The sequence below is a fragment of the Hypomesus nipponensis genome, chromosome 1, assembly GCF_054491055.1.
Source record: "Hypomesus nipponensis isolate SF chromosome 1, ASM5449105v1, whole genome shotgun sequence".
NCBI lineage: Eukaryota > Metazoa > Chordata > Actinopteri > Osmeriformes > Osmeridae > Hypomesus > Hypomesus nipponensis.
This window is the reverse complement of record NC_140361.1, coordinates 19,497,159-19,510,324: the sequence shown is the minus strand read 5'-3', so window position 1 is coordinate 19,510,324 and position 13,166 is coordinate 19,497,159. Positions and strand designations below refer to the sequence as shown.

General features: G+C 43.3%; 2 protein-coding genes across 3 annotated transcripts in view; both read left to right on the top strand.

Moving 5' to 3' along the window:
• Nucleotides 1–295: 295 nt before the first annotated feature.
• Nucleotides 296–6,921, top strand: rlim (ring finger protein, LIM domain interacting). Of its 2 annotated transcripts, none has more exons than XM_084697400.1 (4): nt 296–433; nt 1,404–1,636; nt 2,463–2,570; nt 2,763–6,921. In XM_084697400.1, exons 2-4 carry the CDS (start codon nt 1,468–1,470, stop codon nt 4,757–4,759), a joined length of 2,274 nt encoding a protein of 757 aa, XP_084553526.1. In that variant the 5' UTR covers nt 296–433; nt 1,404–1,467; the 3' UTR covers nt 4,760–6,921. The 2 variants fall into 2 exon arrangements, with proteins under 2 accessions (XP_084553526.1, XP_084553527.1); XM_084697401.1 differs by having other exon boundaries at nt 303–433; nt 1,407–1,636.
• A 109-nt stretch (nt 6,922–7,030) lies between these two features.
• Nucleotides 7,031–13,166, top strand: part of glod5 (glyoxalase domain containing 5) — a 50,384-nt gene continuing 44,248 nt past the window's right edge. The window contains exon 1 of the mRNA XM_084697402.1: nt 7,031–7,151. Within this exon, the coding sequence (XP_084553528.1) occupies nt 7,095–7,151 (57 nt within the window). The 5' untranslated portion in view covers nt 7,031–7,094. The remainder of the gene's footprint in view (nt 7,152–13,166) is intronic.

The window sequence follows — 13,166 nt, the reverse complement described above, 5'->3', positions numbered from 1 at the left end:
CTAACCCTTAATTAGAGAGGCTCTTGTACGGGGTTTAAATGGTTTCAGAAAGTGAAAGGAATCAGAGAGTGGAATAAAGTGCTAACCTCATTATTTTAATTTAAACATGAGCTTATCTTTATTTAGGCTGTTATTTTAATACATGTGGAACATTAAAAGAGTTTAATTAACTCATTTTGTAGTTGTGACTTTATACATGTGATGTTCCGCCGGTATGGGGAAGATAATCTAGTTTAATCTCTTGACCTTTATTGTGAAATGTTTTTAAATAACTCAACCGGAAATGAGAGTCCTTATTGATACTTGCTCCTCCCTGCTCCGTACAGAGATGGAGAAAATGGAATCCTAAGATCGTAGCAAACTATTCATGCGAATTTGTAATAATTAAATGCGAATCATTTAAAACGAATAAAACGGTATCTACACCAGAGAGGTAATTTGAAGCTATGTGCTTCTTTCGGTTTGTTGAACTGTATCTTGAGTAAAACATATATTTTTGGCTAACCTGTTACTAGCTAGCTAGCCTAGAGTAGCGGTCATTAAGTGCAAGCTAGCTAGCGAGATAAATGCAGGACCTAGCTGTCAACCAGCTAGCAAACTGCTAGCTTGCGATGACGTAGATGCTTCGTATTTTGCTAGCCTGGCTAGCTTGCTAGATAACTTCCTGTCTAAATCTCCGTTATAGGTTAAACTATACATATTTTGTCCAACACTTTCGTCATCGTGACTAATGGCATATTGTAGCTGCAGTAGTTAACGCCGCAAAACAGAAATAATTCCAGCATTTAACAATCTAGCTAAACCACAGGGTGACGGTTTTCGCTTGAAGCTTGCTATTTTAGCTACCATGGCTAGTTAGCCTTCTAGCTAGCTAGGTTGTTTGTCTACCTCCATCTTTTCCGAGTTTTGCATCAAGCTAAGGTTAGTAGCTAGCTTGTGATTTAGCTAGCTTGAAATAATAACTAGACACATGTAGCCATTTTGTTTTTGTTTTATTCCAGTTTAACTCTGATGGATTTTTAAACCATGGATTCATGTTATTACATTAACATACTCTCACACACTCTGTGATTTAGCTAAACGTAACGGCACAATTAACTAGGAGTAAGCTTTTTTTCTGGGTGCTACACAAGTTAGCTAGCTAACTAGCAAGCCAACTACCGTTAGTTGGGTAGCCTCGTTGCTGTATTTTGAAACCCTCATCCAGACAGGGAACGTAGACCACCTTTAATGAAAGAATTAGTAGCAGATTTTAGGATTTCCATTCATGTTGTGGTATATTCATTTGGTCCAATGCTGAAAGTAACGTGGACGTGTATATGGTTTTGCTGACCTTTCATCTAATTGTCTGTACCATTAGATGGCTAAAGATGCAGGTGGGCACTTCTATTCTTCCCTTTCAGCAGTTACATCTGGATCCTGGTGGAGTGTGTAAGGCCTATTTGTCACCCTCCCTTCTCTACGCCAATGGAAGGTTCAGACAGCTCTGAGCAAGGAGGCAGCGACCAGTCAGAGTCGCAGCGCCGGAGGCAGTTGGATAGGCTGGACAGAGAAGAAGCCTTCTACCAGTTTGTGAACAACCTGAGTGAGGAAGATTATAGACTCATGAGAGACAACAACCTACTGGGGACCCCAGGTATACACACATAATTAATCCCCTTGTCAACAAGCCTTGTTTTATTTCAACGCATAGACCAAACAAACTCCTTTTAACCCATCCTTTTGTTCTCAGCCGAACAATATAATCTTGACCCTGATACATTAGATGAAGGTCTGTTAGATAAGACAGTTATCATCTGGATAATAGGCAACAATATCATAAGCTTAATCATGTTAAAAGTCAGTTTATTGTAATTTGTCGATCCGTCCTTGGATGCTAGCCTACATTTAGTTGCCTTCCTCATAATTTTGAAGTTTTATTCTTATAAACAAAAACCCTGGCAGATTGCTGAATAGGACCCATTTGTTTGTGTCCCTGGCTTGTGGGAAGGGGAGTGTAAGTTTGGAGTATCTTTAGTGGAACACGAGTGTTCTGGTCCTGTCTGGCGAGAGGGACTGAGTGTTTTTTGGTACTGTTTAGCTGTCGCAGTGTTCGAAGGAAACCTGCAGCCACTGTACTTAGGCCCTTACTGGACAGGCAGCAGTTTGTCATATTTTGGTGGATTCTTCAAATGCACTTTTCTTGGACCAAGTGGAAAATAAGTGTTTGAGATGCTTTCATGTTTCATCCCCAGGGTTTGGAATGTTGGTCTGCCATAATATTTTATAAAGCCTAATCTACCTCACACACATTGAGTTGTAATTTGTTTGTTTGGACCTCTTTCCCTCCCTAACTCCTCCCCTACCAGCTTCATTTTTGTGGTCATGCTGTATGAATCTTTTGAGTTTTTGTCCTCAGGAAGAGAAGGCCTGGAGCTGCATCCGCCTTGGTTCTGTGTACTTAGTTGTGTTGTACTTCCCAGGTGAAATCACAGAGGAGGAGCTGCTGAGTAGGCTTCAGCAGATCAAGGATGGTCCAGAGCAGCTTGACAGCAACAGTACTAGTCTTGAGAGTGGAGAAAGCACAGGAGGTAAGTCAATCTGTTATCTCCTTCAATAATCCATTCATATTTATATTGTATTCTGTCAATTATATGCTGAAAATGACTACATCATGACACAAGTCTTATGTTATGAACATGATTATACATAATACATGAAGGTAGGAATACATTTTAGAATTGTAGAACTATGGAATATTTTTCACCTATTCTCTTTACTAGATCCGCCCGAAGCTTCTGAGGATTCATCCAATGGCGACACCCTCCTAGACTGGCTAAACACAGTCCGAAGGACGGGAAACACCACGCGAAGTGGTCACCGTGGCAACCAGTCATGGCGGGCAGTCAGCCGAACCAACCCGAACAGCGGGGACTTCCGTTTCAGTCTAGAGATCAACGTGAACCGCAACCTTGCAGAACAGCAAGCCAGAGCCGAAGCTGGTGAGGCCCAGGAGACTGTAGAGATGCCTGGAGTTGTAGTTGAGACCGAGCCCACCGAGACGCCAATGGAAACTGAGGAACCTGTGTTGGAGCCTGTGTTGGAGCCTGTGTTGGAGCCTGTGTTGGAGCCTGTGTTGGAGCCTGTGTTGGAGCCTGTGTTGGAGCCTGTGTTGGAGCCTGTGTTGGAGCCTGTGTTGGAGCCTGTGTTGGAGCCTGTGTTGGAGCCTGTGTTGGAGCCTGTGTTGGAGCCTGTGTTGGAACCTGTGTTGGAGCATGTGGTGGAGGAGCTGACAGTGACAGTGGAGCCTGAGCCAGAGCTGGGGGCTATACCAGTGCCTGAGACGGAGGCAGATGCTGGTTTTGTACCTGTCCCGCTGGTGGAAGAAGCCCCTTATGTAGTACCAGAGGTTGTAATAGCTGCATCAGTGCCCTCCAGCCCACCTGCAAGCCCGCTGGTTGTAACCCCACTTTCCCTCCCACCATCACCTCCTGTCCAGGCCCCAGCCCCTTCCAACCTTAACACAGAGGAGCCCCTTCGCCGGGGCCAGAGGAGAGCCCGCAGCCGCAGCCCTGAGCAGCGTAGGACCAGGGCTCGCACGGCCAGGAGTCGCTCCCCCCTCACCCTGGAGCTGGACTCCCACCCCCGGCAAGCCCCTAACACTCACAGCCCCGAAACCTTTCCTGTATCCCCTCCGGAGGGGAGCTCCAGGACTCGACAGCATGTGCTGTCCAGGCAGAGCACAGCCGAATACGACGCTCAGCCAGCTCGGGCCGGACTTGGAGCTGGAACAGGAGCCCCAGAGATAACCAGTCCCCCACCACCAGAGGGAGAGGCCACAGGCGGGGAAGCAGGGGCAACTAACAGGCGGCCCCCCACCATCATGCTGGATCTTCAGGTGCGCCGGGTGCGTCCAGGAGAGTACCGTCAGAGGGACAGTATTGCCAACCGCACTCGGTCTCGCTCCCAGAACTCCAACAATACATTTCTGTACGAGAGCGAGCGTGGAGGGTTCCGGAGAACCTTCTCACGGTCCGAACGTGCCGGTGTACGGACATATGTCAGCACCATCCGCATCCCCATACGGCGGATCTCAGATGCAGGTCTGGGCGAAGCCACCTCTATGGCGCTCCAGTCAATGATCCGTCAGATCATGACGGGTTTCGGAGAGCTCAGTTACTTCATGGACTCTGACTCGGATTCCTCAGATTCAAACCGTGGTGCCAACCCACCGGCGGACCTTGCAGAGGCCCTTGGTAACCCGGACGCTGCTGTAGCTGCTGCTGCTGCAGCTGCAGCTGCTGTGGTGGCAGAGCCTGCTGTGGTGGCAAGCATACCTGTTGGCCTCGGGACCCCTGAGGCAAGGACAGAAGAGAGGGATGGAGAAGAGGGGCTGGGGTCTGGGTCCTCAGCCAGAGGTGTGGGCGGAGGCAGCCGGGCCCGGCCCCGGGCTCCCATTAGTCTGGAGGAGCCCAGCTCCCTCCCTTTCCTCCGCCTTGCCCACTTCTTTCTTCTGAATGACGACGATGAGGACCAGCCGCGGGGGCTGACCAAAGAGCAGATTGACAACCTGTCCACTCGCAACTTTGGTGAGAGTGACGCGCTCAAGACCTGCAGTGTGTGTATCACAGAATACACTGAAGGAAACAAGCTGAGGAAGCTGCCCTGCTCACACGAATACCATGTCCATTGCATTGACCGGTGGCTATCAGAGAACTCCACCTGTCCAATTTGTCGCAGGGCAGTCCTGGTATCCACCAATCGGGAAAGTGTGGTGTAGCAGCAGGGAAGCCAGGAGGGGTCATTCACAGTCAGGGTCAGTGCTCCTCCCAACCCAGCCTCTTACACGCCAACAAAGATCTGAGGGTATATCTTAGGAGTAAGCAGTGGGGCGACAGTACATTTCCTCTGATTGGCTAGTTGGTATTGTTTCCATTTTGTTTTGGTCATGGTCCAATCCCCTCAGAAGTCCACCAGTGCCTGGGGGAAGGCTAGGTCTGGGGAGGTTGCTTTGGAGCCTAACCAGTCTCACAGGAGACTAGATCATTCATAGCAACAGCAGCAGTCCTCTTTTAGTTAAACCACAGTGTCTGATACCTCAGGCTCTAAGATGTTTTAGATTTTCTCAAAATTTCTAATGTTGATGTTTTATTATCCCAACCCCACCTCCTCCCAAGCCATCAGTGATAAATATCCTTTATACCAGGATGTGGGTGGACAGGTAAGGCTTTGGTGTATAAATCAACTCTCCTATCGACTGGCAACTCCTGATTGTGACAGCATAATCATGTTGAAAGGCTGGTGCTGAATAGAATATAAGACAAGAGAAGGGGAGAAATGGGAATGCTACGGATCCTCTGGCCTTTTCTCTATTTACTTGAGACAAAAGAAACTGCTATTAATATTTGAGTGGCACAGATTGTCAAGTGTTGAAGATTACAGAATGATTTTTAAGTTAAAGGTATGTACAATGTTGTACAGTCTTTAGAGAAAACATTTGAGTAGGCTAATAGAATTATGTTTGGAATGCTGACATTTATTTTTTGAATCCCACCACATCCTCATGGCCGTTAATTCATCAAGAGTGATTGTTTTACACCTGAGATCTCAAACCGTTTCAGACACAGTGGTGTTTGTGTAGTCACCATCAAATGTTGCTTTGATCCCAACAGAGCAGTCAAGTTTTTCTCTTGTGACCCCTGAACAATAAATACAAACATTTTAGAATTTTCACTGAGCAGATCAAAACTCAGATTTTAAAAGATTTAACATCTGACTGATAAAAAAGAAAAGAAAACAGGCAGTCATCTGGTGTTAAATGTTTACAGGACCTGACCTAAACCCCTAGATGTGGACAGTTCATCTGCCCTTTCCTAGCAGATGAATTGGATGTCAGTGCAATATACACAAATGGGGAAACATTTGAAAAGTCATTCAAAAAACATTATGAACATGTAATATTATTTCTAAAATATTGTGTACTGTTAAAAAGTTTCACTTATATGAAAGGTTACCTATTTAAAATGTTATACTTTGCTCTAGCTTCATTTTTATTTGTCTGTACATTTGAGGCACAGCTCCATGGTTCTGAATTATGAGCTCTGGGCAATAAGGGGGATATCTTATTTCATTGTGCCACCTCTTTATAAGGTTTCTCATGTTGGCACAAGTGAACTTCTTCCCCCTGTAAGATTTTTTGTGTGGAAAGTTCAAGTCTCTTATTGTTAAATAGCAATTATAAATGATTTTTTTTCTTCTTTTTTTGGGGGGGGGGGGCCATGCCCTTGTTCTATGGCATAATGTAGTATGTGGACTGGATATCATTCCCATTCATAACAGCTTTTTTTCTGAATTAAACAGTTTATTCCTCTGCAAATTGCATTGTAGGCATGCATCATATAGCCTCAATGTGTGTTCTTTTAGTAAGTCTTTATGTTGGGGATGTCAAAACCGACCCTGTATTTTAACAGGGCTGGTTGTCAAATGTTCCGTAGGAGCTCTTTCCGATAATGAATGAATATACTCATTTGTACTTCATATGCCTTGGGGAAATGGGTCTTTGATCAATTATTTATAATGATGTCAACGTCTGTGTCCAAAGTAGGTAGCCCAAGTAGGTAGCATTAGTTTTAGAATTGTATACCTCGAGCTCAATATCTTTAAGTCTACTGGACGAGTTAATGTGCCCTGCCTACCAGAGAGGGAAATAGGTAGTTGCTGCAGATGTGGGGTTTGAGTGTTTAATCAGTGTTATTGGTTACTGATTCATGATGGGATTTAATATCTACGATATCGACGAGCTACATTATCTATATTACTAGCGCCTTGTTAAGTCAGTGATAACTCAACCTGCTCTCTGCCTAACATGGGCGAATATGTCAGACTTGGCCTCGAAGAGCCCATTTTATTTGTACGTTATAATAAAGTTATGTTAAATATCAACTGAGATATTTTATTTAGAATCAAAAGTCCGACAGTAAAGCACACGAGTCAACGGAGGTAAAAGACAAGACTGAAGAAGGAAAAACGCGCACACCAGTAGAATAAATCGTCTAAGCATTACGGTAATGGGTGCGTAGAGGAGGTAGGTTAAAGAAGGAAGTTAACATTTGCAAATGGCTTTTAGGATACTTGTCTGTCATTTGTCACGGTTTCCAGCAGTTAACTGCAAGGTAATTGTCATAATTCCGAATCTTATTTCAGTTTTTAATTGTTTGCCCGTTAACATCTTGAAAGTCCACAAAGCCAGCAAAACGAACCGGACATAGCCAACCGAGATACCACAATACCATTACATAGTGTTGCCAAAATTGTTTACATTGCTTCGTTACTAGCTACAGTAGGCCTACCGAATAAAGGCTCTTGCACATTGTGCGAAAGTTTCTTATGCTTTTTTTCGCAATCGTCAGCCTCAACATTCGGTGCCTCTGAATTGTCAAAAAAAAAAAACTGAAAATGCTGGCTATGGATACAAGGCAATCGAACCCGATCCGAACTTTTTTTTGACGGACGAAAGTTTCGGAGGCACTGTTTAATCACGTGAGGTCGTATTTACTTTTTAACGTGCGAACATTTCGCAGTCTGCAAAGGCCTTAAGGGTGAAAGCGGTCCGTGTAGGCCTACTTGGCAGCCAATGGATTTTTGTTTTGAAATGAGAAAACCAAGACTACCATTTAGAAATAGGAAAACGGAAAACGACCCGTTTTTTGTTTTGATAATAGAAAACGAAAAACGACCCCTTATCTGATTTTCTTTGATGTTCTCATAAATGGAAAGCGGGAATTCAGTGTGTGGAAATCTTTTTCAATTTTGCGTAGATTATTTTATTGTGACCCGGAAGTTGCTCCCAGGAGCTTTACAGTCACATTAGAGAATAGGTACCCGACTTCATGCGGCGCTGCCGCTTGCTGACTTGAAACAGTGAATTCTGGTTAGACTTTTTGTCCGACCTGAGACGGCGCCGAGGATACGTCACTGTGACGTCGCCATCAAAGTACCGTGAGATCTATACGAGAACTGCCGGCTGTGTAGCCAAGCGCATTTTCTCAAGAGCAACTGCACGGGTTCAAGTGACGACACAGCTATTTCATGATTGGCCAGACTCACACATGACAGCTTTGACGTGTGTTTTGTAATATTCGGAAACCTTCAGTTTCGCCAACGCTCAAAAAAGTTTATTTAATTAATGTGTGAAGAAAGGGTTATAGTCAGCCTCTTCACTAACGGAAAGACTAAGTTTAATTATATTAACAGTAAAGTAAGCAAAACAGCACTTGATCGGCCATGACTGACATCAACGCAGCAAACCACGAGAAGCTGGAATGTCCGACTTTGCAGAGCCGTTTTCAACTCCTCCCCGACTGCAAGTGGCTACTCTCGCCGGTCGTTTTATGCAGCCGCAGTCCATGTCGAACTCACCTAATGTTTAATATAGAGGCTGTGTCTACTACCTCGCACTTGTGCACTTCGAGCACTGACTTTCAGTGCTTAGGGCGCTTCACTCACAAAACCAGCAGAATTCAGTGCACTGAAAGTACCCGGATGGCGCACTGCAAACGGTCCAAAAAAACAGTGTACAACGATGGACACTACTCGCCCTAAACGGGCGCCATCTTGGCTATGTAGCGGAAGAGGAGGAGTCCTTTCGGCAACTTTTTCCACTTGGGGTGGAGAAGCGCGTTCATTTTGACAGGTTTCGCGGGTGTCGCGAGCAGATTTGCGTCCGTCACTTCCGTCAAGTATTTAACTTAAGTGTTCCATTTCAGACAGCACTTATCAGTGACGAAGTGCACTGAATATGTAAGTGCACTGTATTGCAATGTACTTCGTAAAGTGTGCGGTAGTAGACACAGCTAGTGAGAACTGCCACTCTTGGGAAACTTCCGGGTTCTGAACTGGTTGAAGTTCCATGTGAGGGCGCTAACGAGCGAGTGCAGAATGAATGGAGGTCTATGGAGCAGTACCCCTCAAAATCCACTTTTCTGAGGATATAATTTTTTGTCTAGTAATTTGAATTCTGAATTCGAAAGGGGAAAAAATACACACTGCTGGCTGTTAGATGGCCATAACCAATCGCAAGCGTTCGCCTTAGCCAACTCCTTCACCACTACTGTAACGGAGCTAGCTGCCATAGCTGGAAAATCAAAATGTTCTCGAACCCCGTGGAGAGGAGGGCCACAACATCATGGCCACCAACAAAACTCAGCAAGGAATGTTCTTGCACCGGCTTTAACCTATGGATATTCGGCAGCGTTGCCACAACCGCAGAATAGTTTCGCTTGCATCTTTCTCCGCCGCCATTACTGAACTACTCAAACTAGTGCACAACATTAACGTCATTGTTCTCTGCCACTCCCTCTGTTCTTTGATTGGACTTCCGAAATCCAAATTGAGCGGAAGTACGTAGGAGGGCAGAGCCAGGCTATACAGAACGGAAAAAAACGTGGATTGATAAACAGCCGGTGACTTGACCAGCGAGAACGCTTCTGATTTCCCAGAAGTCCTTGCGGACTTGTAAGACCATTCTCGCAAGGACGCTTGCAAGAACGTTCTTCAAAAGAATGTACTTGCGTTCTCAGCGTTTTTCGGATTGATAAACAGCCATCGACTAATGCTGGGGGAACACCACAGGATAATCGGGTCGATTTCGGCCCTTCCGACAATCCTAGGTAACATATGTCCCGATTATCTTGATGGTTCCGCAGATTATATCAGATGTTCCCTTGGTGTGAGGTGTGTTAAGAGTGACCACACAATATAGGAGCAAAACGGCTAAATCTAGGATTTTTTGTCCTCATGTTTGTAGTCTCTCACAGTTTGAAAATCTTGTAAGATTAAAAAAAACGTATAGTGTGTCCCCAGCATTATATTGAATGAGCACGGGGAGAAATGGCTTGAGTTGCCTGCCCTGTTGTAGCAAGTTTAGCAAATGGTTGTCACACATACATGAAATATTGTTAATATAGTTTATTCACGTTATTTTAAAACAGATTTGATTTTTTGTAAAAACGTTAATGACATGATGGCAAATATATTATGTTTAGTGTGAGCATAGATTGTTGACATGTCTATCTGGAGCAAAGACGAAGATTAATACTTTAACTGATAACCACAATAGGAAATGATATATATTTAAATAATATTAGTCTTGCCTTCAGAAGCTTTTGTTAAACACCCATTATTCTTTTTTTGATCGTGTCATCAAGCCAGACTGCTTTTGTGGGACAATGAAGGTCCTCAGTGACTCTGTTTCACCCCCAATTATATCTGATGGAAACGTCTTGTAGCCTATATAGTTCTGTTAATATGCCCCTTTCAAAGGCAAATCTTCAATAAAGTATATTTTAGACACAATTCTCAAGCTTTTATTTATTACATTATTACCAAGTCTTGTTCGATCACGATATATTCATTAATAGGCGTTTGGTTTTGTAGGATGAACATCTAAAACACAGTCCGCATTTCTACACTGATGTTAAATTGAAGGCAGTGTGGCATTTCGTTTGAATATAAAGTTGACAGTAAGCTATGGTCAGTTTGCATCATGGAAGATTTCTGTTACCAAAATAACTATTAAGCTTTCTTAGCCTGGCAAGAACAACGACGGAACTGTTCATGTAAACAATTTATTGCATCCGATACAATGCGTTGGAAATCATACTCATATCACAAAGAAAAAAAGCAACATATGTGATGAGTTCCATCTAGAATAGCCCTATATTTAGCCCTATAGCCTATTTCTAAAAACCAAGTGAAAGGAATACTATACAGTGACAGCATACATTTCCATAAAGTTTGCATCATGTGTCTGATTCTTATCGGACTTGTACCTCATTCTGCCACTGCAATGCCTTAGCTCACGCTGGCGACCATGTAAGCAGAGCCTGTTTAAGGAGAGCCTTGCCACTCCATATTAAGCCCCATTGTACCGAATTTGGCTGCAGTTCCACCAGAATTCCACTGGGGGTGGTCGCGAGCGAGTGCATATTGAATGGGAGTCTATGGAGCTAAACGGCTACATTTGTCTCTTTCGCCTGATTGTCGTTGAGAAATCTCCGATTTGATTGTAGTTTTTGCATGTTTAACATGGATTATAGCTCGAAAGTTGAATGAACGAGTACTTATGTCCTTTTGATTTCTTACAGGGTGAGTCGTTGTTGCCCGTAACACGCTAGCATTCTGCTAATGAATGCTGATTGGTTAGTGAAGGACTGATATGACCAGAGCTCCCACTTGATGGCATCCGAAGCGGAATCAGAATGTCAGAGCATTAGCAACATTAGCAACAACATTAGCAAGCCAAAACTTGTTCTAGCATGTGTATTGACAGGGAGAGCCTAACCTGTCAGCTGTGTTGTCGATGCCCTGAGAGAAAAAAGTAAGTGACCAGAGCTTGCCGTAAAGCAGTAGCTCTGGTCGTACGATGTGTATGACGTCAATGACATTTTCAAAAGCTTTTTAGAACAGAAAGGTGACTTTAAAACAATCTAACAGCCAGCAGTGTGTATTTTTTTGCCTCCCCTTTCAAATTCAGAATTCAAATTACTAGACAAAAAATTATATACTGAGTAAAGTGGATTTTGAGGGGCACCGCTCCATAGACCTCCATTCATTCTGCACTCGCTCGTTAGCGCCCTCACATGGAACTTCAACCAGTTCAGAATCCGGAAGTTTCCAGAGAGTGGCAGTTCTCTCTATATTAGACATTCTCTGATGTAAGTCTATGCTCGCGACTGGTTGTCGCAAAGTATGACTTGTACAGCTAGTTGCAAGCGTGCACAAGTAGGAAAAAAGCGAGCCACTGTTTAACGCTAAACCGGAAGAGTCGGAAGTGGAAAGATGGCGCAGTCCAGTTTCGCGCTCTCGCTTGCCTCACTGCGCCACTGAGCACTTTTCATAGAAATGAATGGGGACGCCCTCTTGGAAGACAGAAGTAGCTGTGTCTATTAATATATAAGTCTATGGAGATAACGCATGATGACTACCGGGGAAAACAACCATGCTTCGGTGACAGCTCGTGAAATAGTATGATATATATCAAGACTTTGAATGAATGTTTGGGACCTTTTAAGATGAACTGGTTGAAAACATATCTATCACAACTAGATCACGTAGTTTGACATACCTACTATTTTAAAAAGTAGGAGGGCTTGATTTTTTTTTGTAATGTGATTTTGAGATGACCAAAATTCCTGTTAAATTATAAAACTTTCATAAACAAATTCTCTAATATTGGAAAATGATATTCACCCATAACTTTTCTCCCCATCATGGATCCACCTTATGGAACAATAGGGTCATTGTAATCAATAGGAATGCATTGTTAAAATATGATTGGTATGAAAAGGGCATTGTGTTTGTAAATGATGTTATAGATGATAATGGTAACCTTTTGGAATATAAAGCTTTCTTAGACAAATATAATTTAAACTGTACTTATAGAGAATACAACAAGATCTGTAAAGCAATACACCATTATTAGAGATCAAAGCACATTGTTATATGCAAAAATAAGACCCTTACCAATTTTAGTTGTTAATGATTGTACTCTATTTGACAGTAAATTTAATAATAAATATTAATGGTGGGCCGTTATCGGCGTTAACGTGAGACTCTTATCGGGCGATCAAAAAAATATTGCTGTTAATCCATTCTCAAAGTTGGGTTGGGAGCTGGGTCTATACTACGCAAGCTATGATGACTTTCACCTTGATATTTTAGCGCGGATGTATACCTAGCCAAATTGCACTGTAAAAAAATTCTCTAAGTTTGAAACAGCACAGGAAATCCGAGTTTGATGCAAAGAGTTTTATTAGAATCCAAAAAGGCAGGGTGATTCCAAAAAAACGTGAGTGTGATTCTGTGGAACCAGACTGAAGAAATCCTCTCCAAACACTGTCTTTTATATCAAAACCTTATCAGTTCTGTAAGTTTACTATTGGTACAATATTTGTTTTGCCACAATTCATTTTACTTCTGATTGGATCTCTCTCTCTGAGAGATTCAGATTGCAGGTGCATAGAGAATTCATCTATTTTTTGTAGACCTACCCTGACCTTGACGGCCAGTTACACTGAGCTCCGGCCTCATTTACTGCTGGGTCTTGTAGTTTTTCTTATGATAGGAACTTGCTCACATAGATTTATCTCACACCCATCCACAGTCATCCAGATTAACACTTTGGGCTT

Bases quoted from the DNA above. Each gene is read 5' to 3' on its own strand.
- rlim (XM_084697400.1), top strand. From the start codon at position 1,468: ATGGAAGGTTCAGACAGCTCTGAGCAAGGAGGCAGCGACCAGTCAGAG. The intron at 1,637-2,462 runs GTATACACACAT...TGTACTTCCCAG, and splicing joins CAACCTACTGGGGACCCCAG to GTGAAATCACAGAGGAGGAG. The intron at 2,571-2,762 runs GTAAGTCAATCT...TCTCTTTACTAG, and splicing joins GAGTGGAGAAAGCACAGGAG to ATCCGCCCGAAGCTTCTGAG.